The 19057-nt window shown below is 35.9% G+C and overlaps 1 protein-coding gene across 2 annotated transcripts; it reads left to right on the top strand.

The window, feature by feature from the left end:
- Positions 1-985: 985 nt before the first annotated feature.
- LOC120090258 (leucine-rich repeat receptor protein kinase HPCA1) lies at positions 986-10211 on the top strand. 2 transcript variants are annotated; one of them, XM_039047819.2, is made up of 19 exons: positions 986-2012; positions 4088-4319; positions 4413-4484; positions 4678-4752; positions 4853-4924; positions 5009-5170; positions 5293-5367; positions 5441-5512; positions 5605-5676; positions 5779-5847; positions 5941-6015; positions 6142-6213; positions 6402-6536; positions 6631-7109; positions 7206-7358; positions 7475-7614; positions 7724-7943; positions 8605-8840; positions 9473-10211. In XM_039047819.2, the coding sequence occupies exons 3-19, from the start codon at positions 4426-4428 to the stop codon at positions 9983-9985; spliced, it is 2679 nt and encodes an 892-aa protein (XP_038903747.1). In that variant the 5' UTR covers positions 986-2012; positions 4088-4319; positions 4413-4425; the 3' UTR covers positions 9986-10211. The 2 variants fall into 2 exon arrangements, with proteins under 2 accessions (XP_038903747.1, XP_038903745.1); XM_039047817.2 differs by having other exon boundaries at positions 1011-2012; positions 4196-4319.
- Positions 10212-19057: the final 8846 nt, after the last annotated feature.

Genomic DNA, 19057 nt, shown 5'->3' with positions numbered 1-19057 from the left:
ATTAAATGTGATATTTGTTGTAGTGCCAATTCCCACTCTCAGTCTTTTATTCCTAGTATGAGAACAAGATGAAGGTCCAGTTTTGTGTTCTCTGATCCAATGGTTCATTCCCACCCCAGGCTAAATGCATCTCGGTGAGCCCCTAATCCCCTATCATTCATTCCTGATGGGGCTTCATCATTTCAAAATAATGAAATCCACGAAATTTAAGCTACAAAAATACTTTTTTAATGTATTTAACAACTCAAATCATGTCTAAGATTTACAATATGCCCTAAATCAGTCTAATAAACAACTATTTTCACAAAAATTATAGAAACTAATAAACTAAGAAATCCAAATCAGTTCACACCCCTAACTCACAAAAAGATTTGACTTTTTTTTTTCAATCAAACAACCTCATACAAGATCCAAACTCAATATTATCAATAAAGATGTATAAAAAAAAATGCATAGATTCGATAACAATGAAGAACTCACTCCAAAGCCCTAAAAAAAAAGTTTGTGAAATACGAACCAAATCTGTCAAATTTCACAAGTTTAAGAGAAGAAAACCAAAACTTGATGAAACCCAACTCCAAAACTTGAAGAAAGAAGGGAAAGTCTTGAAAATTTTGTCAATGAAATAAAGGGTACAAGGGTTTTCTTCATATACCTGGTGAAAAGTAAGGGGTCAATAAATAAGTTTTTAAAAAAGAGTCCAAAAATCAAAAGTAAAACTTGAAGGATCCAAAAATATCAAATTTCCCATAAATTTATGTGGGTATTTGTCAATTTTCGTGAAATGAAAGGGATATGCAAGCCCAATATGAATTTCGGGTTTCATCTCTCACACGGCAGTAGACGAAGTCTACGTAGGGAGACCAAGTGGCAGAAAAGTAATGCCAAGAGGAAAGATGGTGGCGATGGTTGTGAAAAGGAATAGACAAATTTTAGAATACTTTGTTTCCACATTATCTAGGCACTAAGCAGCAACTTCTCTTTTAAGAATAAACAACGCATATAAGATATTTTTTTAACTTTTTTTTATTTCTTTTATTCCGTTGACGAGATTAAACCCATGATCCATTTCCCACTCTTTTCGGCCAAGAAGGAACTTTTGAATGGCCGTTGGAAGAGACTTTTATTGTTATTTTTTTATTTTCATTTTTTTTTTTAAAGAATAATAATTGTGATTGCCAGAAATTTTTTATCGCTTGGTTTGGAGGATTTACGTATTCCAAGGGAAAATTGAAGATTTGACTTAATTCGTTGGTGGGGCAGCCTCTACCTAACATCCAGCTGTGAGCTTTCAATTAGTTGATTAAACTATCAGTGATAATTACTTCTCCATTTTGAAGGGAGGGGACTTATTTTAATTATATTTATGTTCAAGTAGAACTGTAGAAGTAGCATCTCCATTTTGAAGTTGTCCCCGTGGATGACCAAAGGAAAAGGTCAATTGTATTTTTCTATTTTTTTTTTCTTGATCACTGATCGGTACTTGATGATTTGGAGGAGAGATGAAGATACCAGGGCCAGGTATGATGAAGCCTTGCCTCTTTAGTAGGTGTCGGATGGTTGATTGGCTTTTAAGACAAGCGAAATCATTTAGTAGGAAAAGAAAAGGAGAGAGAATATCAGGCCGACTCTTTCTTCCTCCTACCGAGGTCTATTTTTGGCCCAAGCCATGACCACTGACCAGACCATGAGGCAAAAATGAGATATCATTATTCGTCTTAAAGATTCAACACAGATCAGATCGACATAGCCGTGCTGTTGCTGTTGCTGCTGGTGCTGGCAGTGAAGAACAAATAATCAAGTTTTATGGTCTGTGGAAGCAGAAACATGGGGGTCAGATCTCGAGCTTTTTAGACAACAAACCGAACGCTTAAACAGTTGTAGAATAGCTTCATCGAGTTTCCTACGAAAGTCGGCAAGTGTGGCCATGTCCCCCGTGCAAACGCTGCTACTTTTCACTTTCTTCTACGCTGGAATCGACACAGCCGGTTCTTTTACTGATCCCCACGATTGTAAGTTTCATTTACCTTTTAATAATCCATCTCTTTATCCTATCCTATGCTGTTCCTTTTGTTTCCTCCTCTTTCACCTTTCACAATTCACGAAAGCCGCACACATGAAGACAAAAACACGTACAAATTTTCATTTACTGCACTTCTCCAATTTATTGTTCTTTATGGCGTTGGCTCTACATATTTGTACACCACTCCATATAATATCAGAATGCAATTATTAGTTATGCTTCCAAAATTCAGTTTAAATTTATAGAATTATTATAACCTTCATAAATTTATATTTATAATGGAGCCGGATCGTATTTTAATTTACTGAAATTATTGATTGATTTTTTATTTATATATTATTTTAATATGTGGAATACCATGATTTTTTCTTTAATATTTGGAATACCTTGATCTTTATTCTATTAAATCTTTTCTTATTCATTTCTACTATATATATATATATATATATATATTATAATTATCGTTATTCTTATTATTTTTATATCCGTGGTATATGGACAAGTTTACAAATCCACATGACCTTACTATATATTATTATTACTACTTTATCTTACATTTGAGGTCTTGTATGTTTAACTAATAGATTGATGAGAGATTAGATTAAAAAACTTTTTCATTTTCCACATCTAGCACCATTTTTTATGAACTAGTTGAAATAGTTTTTATCGGTCCTTTTTGACAAATTCACAAATCTTACTCTTATCTAAATTTTTTAATCTCCTATCTACTTGTTCAAAATCAAATATTATGAATTTCCAAATAAAAAAAAAAGTCTTTTCAAATCTTTTGTTTCCATAATTATTTGAATTTCTATATAAACTTATGAATTTCTGGTTGTTTCCCCCTTTGGGCGATTGCAACAATCAATAAAAGAAAATTAGATCTCATGATGATCAAGATGTGATTTCTACTTAAATTTTGGAAAAGATCAAATTTTGGGAAATATTAAGTAAGAATTGGAAAAGAGTACATATGATCCTTACTTTCGTCTTGATCGAGATCCACTTGGAAAATCCAAAAAAATTGATGATTTGGATGTGAGATGAGAAGAAGTTAAATATTTATTTGAATCATGTAGTCAATCTTGGCCAAGAAATATCGAGAAAAACTATTTCAATGAATTCTCAAAAAGGTGTTAGATGTGAAAGATGATAACATTTTCAAGTTACTTCTGATGATCTCCTTATTGCATTTATGGAAACTATATTAAATTTAGGCTAAGTTATAGAAAATATCTTGAACTTTGTATTTTGTTTAAAAAATATCTTCGACTTTCAAAAGTTTCATTAATACTCATAAACCTTAAAGAAATGTATCGTTAATATTTGAATAGAACTGTTAGTACTTCGTTTGGAAAAAAAAAAAAAAAAAACTCCTAAACTTTCAGAAGTTGCATTAATACTCTTGATCTTTCAAAAAAAAATTAAAAAAAAATGCTCTTAACATTAGTATATTGAGAAAAATTATTTATCTTTACCCTATCACTTCCATTTTCCATTTTCCATTTCCTCTCTTTTATCTATTTCAATCTATGATCTAACACTTCTCAATTTCTCTTTTTTTCCCTCCTTCAATACTCTTCTTTTGTTCCTCAATCTTTAAAACTTCCCTCATTTTTCCTCTTTATTCCTCCCTTCTTAGATACCTAAACTTTGAATAATCAAGAGGAGGTCATTTATTTATGTACATATCTAAACATTAATATAAAAATATTTCCGATTTTTTGAAAGTATCTTGGGTTGGGATATAACCAATTTGAAAACAAATCATATAAATACTCTCATTTTCTTTCATATATATACTCTTATTTTTCTCCCATTAGTTCTTACACCAATTTTCTCACCAACTAAACAATACCTTGAAGTTAAAATATGAAATTACAACAAACGCCACAAAGTTCCAAAATTAAAAGGCATTTTTATTATTTTTTTTTTTGAAGGCTAAAGGTATTAATGTGGCATTTGAAAATTTATGGGTAGTTTTGAAATGTGATAACAATGGTATTCGTCCATGTGTCGACTATAAGAGTATTTTTCTTTTTTGACTTTCTTTTGAAACTTTAGGAAATATACAAAAGCAGGGGAAGGATTTGTTGAGCAATTGATCCAACTTTTAAAACCATCTTTCTGATCATTTCCTAATTGATGAGCTTTGGCACGTTGTTGGTGCAGCTGCGGCGCTAGAATCCCTGAAAAACGAATGGCAAAACACACCACCAAGCTGGGGAGCATCAAATGATCCGTGTGGAACTCCCTGGGAAGGAGTGGCCTGCAACAATTCAAGAGTCACTGCACTGTAAATATCCTTTCCGAGCTCTTACCTTTGTTTTTTTCTTCGCCATTTTATATTTTAGTTAAGCTCACTCATGGTGTGTGTCAACCTCCTTAGGAGATTATCAACTATGGGCCTAAAAGGTAAACTTGGTGGTGACATTGGAGGGCTGAAAGAACTAAAATCATTGTGAGTTTTATCAATCTCTGTTAGGTTTAATTAGTGGGAGCTTATTACATTTAACCAAATGCAATAACATGGCTTTTAACCATACTCAACAGAAAAGTTCCGTTCCTTTGTTTCATTGGAATTTTGATGATGCTTAGGTAGCAATCTCATATTTGTTCATTAAGATCCTGAGTTTCTAATGTTTTAATTACAGGGACCTTTCGTTCAATAAAGATCTCACTGGTTCAATCTCTCCAGCATTAGGGGATCTACAGAGTTTGAGTATCTTGTAAAGAGCTAATAAGAAAACTCATTGATCCCATTAAACTTTATGCAACTGTTTTTCTAGTGCTCAGATATTTTTTGCTTTTTCAATCTTCAACTTCTAGGATCCTGGCTGGATGTGGCTTCAGTGGCAGTATTCCTGAAGAACTGGGCAATCTTTCTAATCTATCCTTCTTGTAAGATTTCATAGAAAAAATATATTGATAGGAAGACTGAAAACAAGGATTTTGTTTGTTTAAGTTGAGTCTCATTTATCTCAGGGCTTTAAACTCTAACAACTTCACTGGTACCATACCGCCATCTCTGGGAAAACTCTCCAATCTCTATTGGCTGGACCTGGCAGATAATCAATTGACAGGTAGTCTCCCAGTCTCGACTTCCGAATCTCCGGGTTTGGACCTCCTTCTGAAGGCTAAACACTTGTGAGTATTCTTTTTTCCAAGAAACCCAATCTTGTGTGAACCAAAAAGAACATATATCTACAAAACTAGATGTTTCCATACCCCTAGTACTTCAGAATTACAGTTTACTCTGTGCATTGCAGTCATTTCAACAAAAACCAGTTGTCGGGTTCCATTTCACCTAAACTATTTAGCTCTGAAATGGTATTGATACATATGTAAGTGGATATCAATCCAATCTCATTTTCCATAATGATTTTGTCCCAAAGCTTACTCAATTTCTTTCATCAGATTATTTGATGGAAATAAATTTTCTGGGAATATCCCACCAACACTGGGACTTGTTAAGACCCTTGAGGTTCTGTGAGTACAAGTTACTTTACATTTAGTATACTGAATTTCTTCTCACAACATTTTATCTCTACAACTTACTGAAGTTGTTCAAATACGTACAGTCGACTTGATCGGAATTCTCTGACAGGAACTGTCCCATCAAATCTGAACAACCTAACAAATATCAATGAATTGTGGGTACTCTTCTAAAGATTACGTTAATGTTGCACTTGTGTTATTTTCTGAGTAGTAAATCAATTTTATTTTCCATCTCTACTATTCTGTACTTCTTTCAGGAATTTAGCCAACAATAAGTTGACGGGTCCACTGCCAAACTTAACTCTAATGAGCTCACTAAATTACGTGTAAGCATAAGGAACAATCATTTCCCTTATTATCTTATTACTTATACTAGTTCATTTAGAGTAAATTTTCGTCAATACATTGTGTCTTTACAGGGACCTTAGTAACAACTCATTTGATTCATCGGAAGCTCCAGAATGGTTCTCAAATCTACAATCTCTCACCACTCTGTAAGTCCTTACATCCCCTTTAAAGTTTGTTGAATCTTTTCTGACAATTTTGATAAGTGAGAAATTTGAGAAGTTATTGAAATGTCTGACATCTACTGGTCTGTGTTTGTTCTAACGTGGTTCCAGGGTCGTTGAATTTGGGTCAATGCGAGGATCTGTGCCACAAGGAGTATTTAGCTTACCACAAATACAACAAATGTAAGCGTTGATTTAAATATAAAAGAGTTTTGTTTTGTTTTGTTTTTGAGAATGTATGGAGTGGAGGAATCGAATTTCTGACTATGAGATTGATAGTACAAACATTATATCAATTAAACTATTTTGACTTGGAATTATGAATTGCAAAAATAATAATGCCAATTTAATATTTTTTAAAATCGTTTCAGAAAACTGAAGAATAATGCATTTAGTGACACGCTTGATATGGGTGACAATGTCAGAGAACAGTTGCAGCTCGTTGATTTGCAAAATAACAATATTTCCCATTTTACCCTTGGTTCAAGATATACCAAAACTTTGATGTGAGAGAAATCCTTGCCATTTTTCACAAAGTTGGATTTCATTTTATTCTTTGCGCTTACCTTTATCCATTCATATGAGTGTTACTTGTTTTAGGCTTATAGGGAATCCTGTGTGTGGCACTGATGCTACCCTCTCAAATACGAACTACTGCCAAGTTCAAAATCAACTGGTGAAACCCTATTCTACCAGCCTTGCCAGCTGTTTAAGTAAGTCATGTCCTCCAGATGAGAAGTTAAGTCCTCAGAGTTGTGAATGTGCCTATCCATTTGAAGGGACTTTATACTTTAGAGCACCCTCGTTCAGGGAATTGTCCAATGTGACATTGTTTCATTCATTGGAAATGAGCCTTTGGAAAAAACTAGACCTTACGCCTGGTTCAGTTTTTATTCAAAACCCTTTCTTCAATGTTGATGATTATCTTCAGATGCAACTTGCACTTTTTCCACCAGACGGAAAATATTTTAACAGGTCAGATATTCAGAGGATTGGGTTTGACTTGAGTAATCAAACCTACAAACCTCCACGAGAATTTGGGCCATTTTATTTCATCGCATCTCCCTACGGTTTTGCAGGTAATCTTAATTATGATTTTACATTAAAATGTTACTTAGCTGTTATGACTTATCATAAAGATGATGAACTGATCCTAAAAGCATTAATGCTTCAAGGCACGGCTGGGGGAACTTCAATCAGCCCTAGAGTGATAATTGGGGTAGCTATTGGTTGTGCCTTCCTCGTTCTAGGCCTCATTGGAGTTGGAATATATGCAATTCGGCAAAAGAAACGTGCAGAAAAAGCCATCGGGTTGAGTCGGCCATTTGGTAAATGATGTTAATCATTGTTGCTTTTACCACCATAGGGTGTACTCCATGTGGTTGTTGGTTGACCTATGATATTAAATATTGACCGAATAACACTAATCTTGTATCTCCTCCAGCTTCTTGGGCACCAAGTGGCAATGATAGTGGAGGTGCACCACAATTGAAGGGAGCCCGATGGTTTTCTTATGATGAACTTAAAAAATGCACAAATAATTTCTCCATGAGCAATGAGGTAGGATCTGGAGGATATGGCAAGGTAAATGTACAAATGATTTTTACTGCTTTCCTAATCGTCCTTTCTTGTTTTTCTTTTTCTTCTACAATCTGCTTCAGAGTTGTATTATCACTCTCATCATCCTTGGTAGGTATATAGAGGAATGCTTGTGGATGGACAGGCAGTTGCGATCAAAAGAGCTCAGCAAGGATCAATGCAGGGTGGTCTTGAGTTCAAGACGGAAATCGAACTGCTTTCACGAGTTCATCACAAGAACCTTCTTGGCCTCGTGGGATTTTGTTTTGAACAAGGAGAACAGATGCTTGTTTATGAATTTATGCCTAATGGAACACTGAGGGATAGCCTATCTGGTAAGTTTCTTCAGACACTTTGGGGTGTTTAACAATCTTATGTCAGAAAAGTGACCTGAAAATGAAGATAGGTATATTAGGTTCTAGACTTTTCACTGCTATCTTTAACTAATGAAGACAAATATTATAGGGTAAAACATGTCCTCAAGATTAGTTAGCTAGAACTAACGTAGATTCTCAAGGTATTTAAAAAGAACTCAAGGTTGTATAAATATGTGTTTCCATGTTTAGCTATGTAAACGAAGTTATAATACAAAACAATATAATTTGTATCTTTTGTTAGAGGGAAAGGCTTTTATGGTAGATAAGATCTTTGCTTTCATTTGAATTTATGGTTGAACTCTAATGTAGACGATAATATTGACAATAGATTAAAAAGAATCGGTGATGTAAATTTTAGTTTGATATAATATCTCATTAAGGACCTCTATCCACCCCAAGTTTAATGATGTTTCTTACATTTGATTGTATCTGGTTGGGGCAAAATTGTGCAAGGTGGAAAGTCTTCCCCTTGTGTAATCTTTTATGTTCTTATTGAGGTTTTGTTTTCACCACTTGATCTTTGAGAAGTCTAAATTTTCACTGAAAATTTTGATTACACACCTTATACCTTTTGGCCAAGGATGATTGCCTTAATTTGTTAGTGCTACATTGAATTAAGGAAAATCTGGTATCAATCTTGATTGGAAGAGAAGACTTCGTATTGCGCTTGGGTCTGCCAGAGGATTGACGTACTTGCATGAACTTGCTAATCCTCCCATAATCCATAGAGACGTTAAGTCCACCAATATTCTATTGGATGAACATTTAAATGCAAAAGTTGCAGATTTTGGCTTATCCAAGCTTGTCTCAGACAGCGAAAAGGGACACGTTTCTACTCAAGTTAAAGGAACATTGGTAAGTAGTTTAAAGAGATATTTAGGAGTAATTTTAAAATGGTTAAAATTACTTTCCTCAATTTTAAAACTACTCTAAAACATTAAATTTATTTTGAATGATCAAATACATGTTTTGGAGTGGTTTTGAATTTGACAAAAATGTATTTAACCATTTCAAACTGAATCCCAAACATGGCCTAAGCATCATGTTTTTTGTTGTATCAACATTTCAGTCGAGCATTCTACCATAAATTATTTATGGTAATAGAGCATAGGGGATGAGAAATATTGGGATACTTAGAAAATTAAAATATTGAGGTTGGCATGGCACATACAGGCAAATAATGGTCCGCTAAAAAACTTTTGTTCCTTCAGTTAAAAATAAGAACTTCTTGTAGTTGAAGGAAAATCTGTTCAAGCAATTTAGATCATTAAGAATATAACTAAATAACCTTGAATGTCCAATCATATTATGGAATAAGAGGAACTTTGTGAAATGCCGAAACTCTACAGTCAACTCGAACTCATCTTTAGTGGTCATTAGTATATAGTCTTTTACATGAGACGTTATTTTATGTTCTCTCCTTGTTATGGTGATCACTAGTATATGTTCTCTCCTTGTAATTGATTGCTCATGACATTCATTTGTAGGGTTATTTGGATCCTGAATACTACATGACTCAACAACTGACAGAAAAAAGTGATGTATATAGCTTTGGAGTCGTGATGTTGGAATTATTGACGGCTAAGCTGCCTATCGAGAAAGGAAAGTATGTAGTTCGTGAGGTGCGTATGTTGATGAATAAAAGTGAAGAAGAATATTATGGTCTGAAGCAGATAATGGATGTAACCATAATAAACAATACCACGAACATTATTGGGCTTGGAAGGTTCTTGGAGTTGGCCATGCAATGCGTTGAAGAATCAGCTGTAGAGCGTCCCACAATGAGTGAAGTGGTCAAGGCAATTGAGAGTATTTTGCAGAATGATGGAATTAATACGAACACAACATCTGCATCCTCGTCTGCCACTGAGTTTGGGGCTTCCAAAACCGCTCCTAGGCATCCCTATAATGATCCTATACCAAAAAAGGATGCTAATGACAGCAATTCTTTTGATTACAGTGGTGGATACACTCTTTCGACAAAAGTGGAGCCCAAATAGAAATGTTTTTCCTTTCCAGGAAAGACTCTCCTTCCCCTCAACTCCTTTGGTTATAAGGAGATGGAAACTTGTAGAATTGTAACTATTTTATGCAGTTCAGGATTTTTTTTCATGAATGCATTTCCAGATGTTGGTTATGCATTCAAACATCATTCTCATATTGTCGGATTGTCAATTGGCATGTTACTGGAGTAGTGAATATTAGCATCTAGATCTTTGATTACTAGGATTCTTCTTTTTATTTATTTTTGTTCATCTGCAATGCCTTCAATCATACAAAAGTTAATTCGACTGTAATCTATATTTATATCTATTCTGAAACATTTATATATATATATATATATATATATATATAATAGCGAATTTGACCATACCATCACTTGTTTTTCAATTACAGACAATTTCAATTACTACTGAGTTAAGTTCACTTTGGCATCATAAATATTTGTTTATATATTGACTCCTTCCTAATATAATTTTCCATTTCGACTATGGTACAGATGGTATCAATTTTATCCTAAATTATCAATCTCATTAAATTAAACTAACTTAAATTGGTGATATGAACAAAGTTCAAATCATCAATTTCATCAAATTAAACTAACTTAAATATCAATGTATACTCTTAAACTTTGAAGATTGTATCAATTTAAACCCTAAACTAAGAATTATATCAATTTAAATCTTAAACTTTGGAGGTTGTATTAATTTAAACTCTGAATTTTGGGATTTATATTAATTTAAACACTGAAGTATATCAATTTAAACCCTGAGCTTTCATAAATATATCAATTTAAATCCTGAACTTTCATAAATGTATCCAAATAAAACATAATGGAGGGTTTAAGTTGATACAATAATGAAAGTTCAGGGTTTAAATTGATACACTTATAAAAGTTCAGGATCTAAATTGACACGATTATTAGTTTGGGATTTAAGTTGATACAATCCCCAAAGTTCAGGATTTAAATTGATACAATTATTAGTTTAGGGTTTAAATTGGTACAACATCTAAAGTTAGGGGTATAAAATGGTATGCCCTTAGTGTTATGAGCAAAGTGTTAGGTTTTATTGTGAACCCTGTATTGGGGTTGATACCATAAATCTTGTAGGGTCCTGTAGTTTGTAAACACGTGTATGAACAAACATTTGTGATGTAATAATATGAGATATTTTCTTCATTGTTGTCTATAAAATATGAGATATTTTAGTTGCATTAACCACAAACCAATAAACTAAGATCTCTAGTTTTCATTGTAACTTAAGCATGTATGTGGAGATATACAAGTGGATGATGCCTTAAGTGATAACCTAAATGGTCTGTAGTATATGGATAAAGGAGGGAAACCTTATCCTGGTGACACTACGAATACAACCCGCTTTGTAGATATTACAAGTGTTGTAAAGTGCTACAAATAGTATGATCCTGATCATTCATGTGAAGACATGCGAGCGGGGGTATCTTATACAAATGAGTTTGTATAAGACCAAACATCGAAATGCTTAGTCTCGTTATATAACGCTGTTCATGACAGAGACTTTCATTTCACTAGGATGATCATAGGTAACATGATCTTAATCCTGAGTGAGTTGGGAACTCCTGCTTATGAGGGCGGTCCTTTGACTCGCATGGGTGTGAGTGGCCAGATTGCCGACTCAAACCTACTACTTCAAGGATTCGTCTGATTGAGGAGCTGGGAACTCAACTACACAAGACGGATTTCACTCTTTCCTGAAGCAGAGATAAGTAGATAGATTGCTCCCTTAAGGGGCAGATTCTGAGGCTTGGCGCCACACCTTCTCATGGCCCGAGAAGTGTTCACTCATAGTAGGACTATGATTTATTGTTCACTAGAGGATTTAGTGGTACTTAAAGAGTTAGATGTAATTACAGAGGCAAAATGGTAAATTGGTCCAACTGTACTTACGAGCGATTTGTGAAGGGTCATCGTATTGTTGATTGGTTATATCCAATGAACACAGAAATATATTTGTAGTACGAAGAGTGCAATTGTCGGTCTTTATTGGAATGCATGGCAGTTAACGAATGTTGGATATCATGGTTAAAGAGTTTAGTAAGTTATTCACGTACTGTTGGAGCTTTAAGTTGCAGGTCCATAAGGTCCCCTTGATAGCTCAATGGATTCAAGTTGAGAATCAATTTTTGGGTTAGTTTAAAGTGTTCAAATTAACAAGAGTGAATTTGATTATATATGATATAATTAAATTGGTTCAATTATATGTGATATAATTTATTTGATGTATTAGATACATTAATTGGAGGAATTGATATAAATATGATTTATATTAAATAAGGGAGAAAAGAACTATGGTTTAAATATTACATATAATGTGATATTAAAACTATAGGTTATAAATATAATATGATAAATTAGTTATTATATATATTTAGAATAAAAACCATTATGAGAAAATTGTTTGGTTGGTTATTCTCTCCTTTAATCATCGCAAGTGGGAAGTTACTATCAGTTTTGATAACTGATGGATAAAAGTGAAAAGAGTTTTCATTTTTAAGAATCGCAACATTTGATCAAGTGAAAAAGAAAGAGCTATACAATAGCCTTTGAGAGAGTGAACAACGAGCAAGTTTACTAGACGACAGCTTCTCATTTACTAAACGATCGAGTACCCAGTCTATATGATAGACTTAAGCTTTTCTCCCACTTACTCGATCATTTAACTCGATCGTATACTTCCTCCTTCCCTCTACCAAATCCACAAAAAGCCCACACCTCCTACATTCTCACATCGAGAATACCAAGGCAACCGAGTGGTAGTGTCAAGTGTTGCTATTTGAGGGACGAGGATTGAGTCTTACTCCATTAAGTTCGAGAATCTATCAGTTCGTGAGTTGCACGGGTTGTTCGTTGCATTTGTGCTCGTGATCGAGTTTACTGGGACGCGCAACTGGTGTAGATCGAGAGAATACTTGAAGAAGAGTTCTTCAAAGGTATGCCACCCGATTCCCTTTGTTTTAATTGAAAGCATGTTGTAATTTTAACTATAATTGTATGTTTGCAAATGTTTTATTCTTTCACAATGGTTTTTTGGAACGATTTTGCTTCCACTCAATGGCTCTCTTGAATAAGAGATTCTTCACCCCGAACCCTACTTTCCCTACTTGAATATGTTCATTGATGTGTTTGTTCGTTATATGGGTTAACTTATGAGTTAATGTCAAATTGTAGGGAAAATTGGGTGAGGAATAAGGAAGAAAAGAAGGAAAGGTTAAGTTGTGAAGCATGGCTCTCGGATGAATTTTGAGTTAGCTTAGCAAGGGAAAACATTGGCTTAGTGTTGCCATAGAGTGGCCTTATGCATTGATCTTGCTCTAAGAGGTTAGACGAGCTCTTGTGGTGGTTAAGTGTGGCCGAGTGTGTGGGAGCTAGGCGTTGGAGTTGTGCACACTAAGGTGGTCTTGTTGGGCGCATGTGACCTTTGCGTTGACAAGGTGTACGACAGCCAAGGGCATGAGAGGTTAGTGAGTATGCGGCAAGAATGTGCTAGGCGTTGTCAATGGAAGATGCAAGGCAAGGTGCTTGTCTAGGTGTTGGCGCAAGGACTAGGCGATGAACTAGTGCATGCGTTCAAGAGATAAGCGATGGTCGTGAGCTTATGCCTTTAAGGTAGTACACATTGACAAGGTGCCTTAGAGGTTAGCATGCGATGTGGGCGTGCAACAAGGTAAGGCCTTGAGCGGCATGACAAGGCGTTGGCCTAGGTGCAAGCTAGACGTGATACGATGATCAAAGGCTTGGCATGCGATGATGTGGGGTTACATTGGTCAGACTTGCAAGATTAAAAGCCAAGTGATGTGTTTATGTTGAAGGCCAAAAGGCCAAGGCGTCAGCTTTAAGCAAAGGTGTTGAATAAGGCATGAGATGGCACAAGCATTGGAGACATGTGTTGAGGTTGGCATGCGTGTGAAGGTTGTGGTGCATTGAAGCTAGATAAAGGCAAGGCTTGCATTGATAGTAAGGGAAGGTGATCAACCTTAATCACCATTTAAGGAATCCAGCTGTGTTGGTTTAGTGGGATCAACCCACTAAGTGGCTGATGTGGCAGCCTATTAAGGATGCATAGCTGGCAGATGTAAGTATAAAAGAGAAAAGCTGATTTCAAAGGTCTGTTTTGAGCAAACCACTTGAGTATTTGAGAAGATTTCAAAGCTATCTGAAAGCTGAAGGAGTCTAGTTGATGGTAGAAGGTTGCCAGAAGAAGAAACCAATAGGAACTTGCTAAAAATTTAAAGAAAGTGCAAGATGGTCGAGCTCTCGAGTAATCCAAGGCCAGTGCTAAAGTTTTGAGGTTTCTAGCCAAACTATGCTTAATTCTAAGCTAAAATTTGAGACATTTTTTTAGCAAGTTTGTAGAAGGAAGTTTATTGAGAAAAGCTCTGAAAAATGAGTTATTTAACAAGAAAGTTGAATCTAGAATTCTTTGAACAAGCAGGCAGCTGCTTGAGTTGAAGAAGTTTGTAGCTCGTGATTGGATGCGTGCGTGCGAGCTGAAGGAAGCCTTGGTGTTCGTTAGGGTTGTATGTGGGAGGTAAAGTCCTTTACTAAGAAGATCATAAGTTTATTTATGAAAGTTAGTCTCAAATGGAAGACCTTTTCCAATAGCTAAAGTATAATGTTTTGTCCACAAGGTTCACACCAATAGGGGAAGCTTATCATCCACTAACAAGTTGCCAAAAGCCATGAGTGACTAAGTGTTTATGATGTTTTTGAAATTCACGTTTCAAATGAAAGTTTTATCTCTTGCTAAGTTATTTACAAAGGGTTTTCCAAGCATATGTATGATTCCAACGCATGCTAGTTTAAGAGTCATGAAGTATGATATTTTTAAACACATATTAATTCTTCAAAGTAAAGCTCTATAGCATGTTTTAGTTAGAAATTATTTCAAGAACATGAGGTATATGTTGGTAGTTATGTATTGAGCTTGAATGTTGAACTTAGCTCATGTTATTATGTTTTAAGCTTAAATGATTCAGTAAAAGAAATTTTAGAGATCAAAATCGATACTGAAGGACTTAGAGAAGGTATCTAAGCAGTAATACATAAGGTATGATGGTATTTAGTGAAGGATCTCATACTGAGAGTTTCATGAGCAAGCTTAGATCGCTTCGATTTCACAGTGACAAAAAAATAAACGATATACATTCCATACTAACAGTTATGCAAATTAAATCCATCTACGACATGCTCAGAATACAATAAAATGTAGGGAAAAGAGGTTCATACCAAAGGAAGACGGTCTTCGTATGTGTGAACCCACAGCCGTGGAAAACTCCCACTGATCTACCAGCACCCGGCGAGTCTATCGACTGTTACTGCACGATCTGAACGTACACAAACAAGGCCATGAGAAAAACACCACCGCAAGGGAAACCAAAGTATCCTCGACGTCAAAAACCCAAAGAGTGGGCTCTGGTGAGTTTGGTACAGGACGGAAGAGAAGACTTTGTGTAGATGATAAGCTCGGGCGAGAAGAACTCTGCTATCGTATAGCGGAGACGCTTATCGTATAGTAGAGCTACACGATCGTTTAGGAAAAACTGGACGATCGTTTAGGAAAGTATAGTAGAGATCTACACGATCATTTAGGAAAAACTGGACGATCGTTTAGGAAAGAGGTATACGATTGTTTAGAGAACGTGTGAACTAGATGATCGTTTAGACGAATGAGATTCTATCGTATAGGCTCTCACGATCGCTCTTTCAGGAATTCTTTTTAGGGCGCGGGTGATAAAAAATGCACGACTGAATTATTTCTTCAAAATGAAAACAATTTTCAAACTTTAACCCGCCGGTTACCTAAACCTTCGCGGCCCCATGTTCTTACATTCAAACGTGAATTAATTGGTTAATTATTAAATAATTAATCAATTAATTTAATTAATAAATATAATTTATATCCTATAGTTTGATATCATATATCTACTATAGTATTTTTTCTCTACTTGATATAAATCATATTTATATCTAATTTCCTCCAAAATAATGTATCTTATACATTTAACCAATTATATCATATATCATTAACCAGTCCAATTATATCATATATAATCGAACTTCCTTTTTCAAATTGAATATTTCAAATTAACCCAAACATTGGTTCTCGACTTTATCCAAGCTACTCAGGTGACCTAATGGACCTGTGGCTCGAAGCTTCAACGGTATGTGAATAGCTGACTAAACTCTTTAGCCACGAGATTCACCATCCGTTAACTGTCAGTGACTTCACTAAAGACCAACAACTAAACTCTTCTTACCATAGATATATTTCTGTGTCCATTGGATATAACCAATCATGAGTACGATGACCCTTCACAGATGTTCGTAAGTACAGTTGAGCCAATTTACCGTTTTCCCCTGTAGTTACATCTCACTCCTTAAGTACCACTGATTCCTCTAATAAACAATACAACATAGTTCAACTATTATTCAACTATGTGTGAACACCTCACGGGCCAAGAGAATGTGTGTGGCGCCACATCGTTCAAGCCCTAGAACAACCTTTAAGGGAGCCATCTATCTATTTACCCCTGCCTCGGGGAAGGAGTGAATTCCATCTTGTGTAGTTGAGTTCCCAGGTCCGAAATCAGACGAATCCCCAAAATGGTAGGTTTGAATCGGCAACTTGGCCACTTGCACCCATACAAATCAAAGGACCACCCTCAATGGCAGGAGTTCCCAACTCACTCAGGATTGAGGTTATGTTACCTATGGTTATCCTAATGAAGTGAAGTCTCTGTTATGAACGGTGTTATATAATGAGACATTAATACTTCATGGTCAGACCTTATACAAACTCTTTGTATTGGACGCCCTCGCTCGCATGTCCCCAACACGAATGATCAGGATCAGACCATCTGTGGCAAGTCACAATGTGACCATTCCACAAAGTGGGCCGCATCCGTAGCATTACCAAGATAAGGTTTCCCTCCTATATCCATATACTACAGACTATTTTGGTTACCACTCAAGACATGATCCACTTGTATATCACCATATACATGCTTGAGTCATATACAGATAACTAGGGATTTTATGTTTATTGGTTTGTGGTAAAGCAAATACAACAAATAACCAAGCAAAACAACAAGATGTGAAGTAAATATCATATATTAACAATCACAGGTATTCGTATATACTGTTTACAAACTATAGGACACGGACTTTAGGGCATCAATCCCAACATTTAGATATAACCACATGCACGTAGGTAGTTTGATGTCGAGGGATCGAGAAAAAGGGTTCTCTCTCGACTAAGGTTATTTGTTGAGGGTTTGACCAAAAGGGTTCACTCTCAACTAAGAATCAGTTTTAAGTTTATGACCAGTCATGTTATGATAAAAGTTTTTATGTATAATTGCTTGGAAAGATTTTATATTTCAGTATACATTTTTCTAGTACAGTTAGAAGCTAGTAGTTTACCTTGTTTTACAAGTTTCCTTTCCCCAAGTAGCGGTCAATTCCCCAGAAGATAACTTTGTTTCTGCTCCGCCACTCAAAGAGCAAAGAATCTAGTTTTCTGAACCATTTAAGTGTTTGTCTGTAATTATCTGTACACGTGTTTTGGTGCATATAGGGACTAGATTGTGAGTTGGGGTTCTTAAGATCTTATGTTAAATTCACTCTGTTTATGTTACTTATGTACGGGACCTTGATGGTTGTGATTGTTAGTCATTGAGTATTATATGCATGTTTATTGTTATCAGGGTTCCTAGGCAAGTTAGCAGGTTAGTAGGTAGTAAATGCCAACAAAAGGGTTGGTAACCACTATAGTCATATCTACTTATAGGTTGGAAGGGTAGTCTGGGAAGGGGTGTGACAAGTTGGTATCAGAGCACAAAGTTTTGGGAGAAAGAGAGAGAATTCATGCATTAGTTTAGGTTTTTAAAGTGAGTCCCTAACATGTGTACTTATTAATTAGGTAAAATGTTGAGAAGAAGTGGCAGGCTGAGCAAACAGACAGCAGAGGGGGATTCTGACCCTACCGCCAGAAATCTTGAGGTTAAAAGGGATCCAGACTCCAGTAGGAGAAGAGGTAAAAGTCTAGTGATTCCGAGATGACCTTGGAGAGTGAGTCAAGTACCCCGTAGGTGAAAGCAGATCCTCATCTGAAGGGTATTTGATAGGATTGCCCAGAGGTTGGTGATGAGCGTGGGTTCGGTTCAGGCAAACCCAGAGAAGAAGTATGGCATCAAGAGGCTAAAAGCCTTAGGTGCAATGATGTTTGATGGTGCCATAGATCCAGTAGATGTTGAGGTCTGGTTAGATCTGATAGAGAAATGTTTCAATGTGATGAGGTGCTCAGTTGATCTAAGGTCAGGTTGGCAGTGTTCCTGTTGCAGAAAGAAGCTGAGAGGTGGTGGAAAGTAGTAGGAGCTAGGCGGAGTAGTTCAGAGGCTATGACTTGGCCAGAGTTCAAGAAAGTTTTCGAGGATAAGTATTATCCGAGTTCCTTCAGAGAAGCTAAAAAGGATGAATTCCTCAAGTTGTTCAGGGATTGATGAGCGTCGCTGAGAAATTCACAAAGTTATCATAGTATGCTCTTCCGATCATAGTGGAAGAGAATGAGCGATGCAGGAGATTTGAGAACAGACTGAAGACGGAGATCCATACTCTAGTTAATTCCACAACTAATTAGGTGGATTTCACTCATTTAGTTGAGACAGCTATCATAGTCGAGAGGAGTATAGCTGATGTAGACCAGTCCCAGAAATGTAAGGATGAGCAGTAGTGTCTGTGCTAAGTCCAGGCATATCATCGTAGGACCGGGGTCTTACCGTCTAGCTGTTGGTACTCCGTGTCTTCACGGAGAATTCAATATATTAGGATTTCCAAGATTTAAAAGCTTTAAACCTTCGTTCTCTGGACAGTCGGTCCAAAGAGGTCAGAGTGGTACAAGCTAGCAAGGTTCAAGTAAGAAGAGATCGAGACTTGTAGCTGAGACAACTAGTAAATCAGTGACTGGGCGTACTGACGAGTCACTGGCTAGTACAAGCAGGAAGCCACTTTGTACGAGTTGTGGTAAGCATCA

This window comes from Benincasa hispida, chromosome 11, assembly GCF_027475165.1.
Source record: "Benincasa hispida cultivar pf3 chromosome 11, pf3_genome.v1.1, whole genome shotgun sequence".
Taxonomy (NCBI): Eukaryota; Viridiplantae; Streptophyta; class Magnoliopsida; order Cucurbitales; family Cucurbitaceae; genus Benincasa; species Benincasa hispida.
The sequence above is the reverse complement of the archived record's forward strand: the minus strand, read 5'-3'. Positions and strand labels throughout refer to the sequence as shown.

What these genes read in the sequence shown, in the direction of transcription:
- LOC120090258 (XM_039047817.2), top strand. Translation starts at nt 1,928, where the DNA reads ATGTCCCCCGTGCAAACGCTGCTACTTTTCACTTTCTTCTACGCTGGA. An exon ending in GTTAAGACCCTTGAGGTTCT is followed by an intron (nt 5,513 to 5,604) that starts GTGAGTACAAGT and finishes AAATACGTACAG; the next exon opens with TCGACTTGATCGGAATTCTC. An exon ending in TTACCACAAATACAACAAAT is followed by an intron (nt 6,214 to 6,401) that starts GTAAGCGTTGAT and finishes AAATCGTTTCAG; the next exon opens with AAAACTGAAGAATAATGCAT.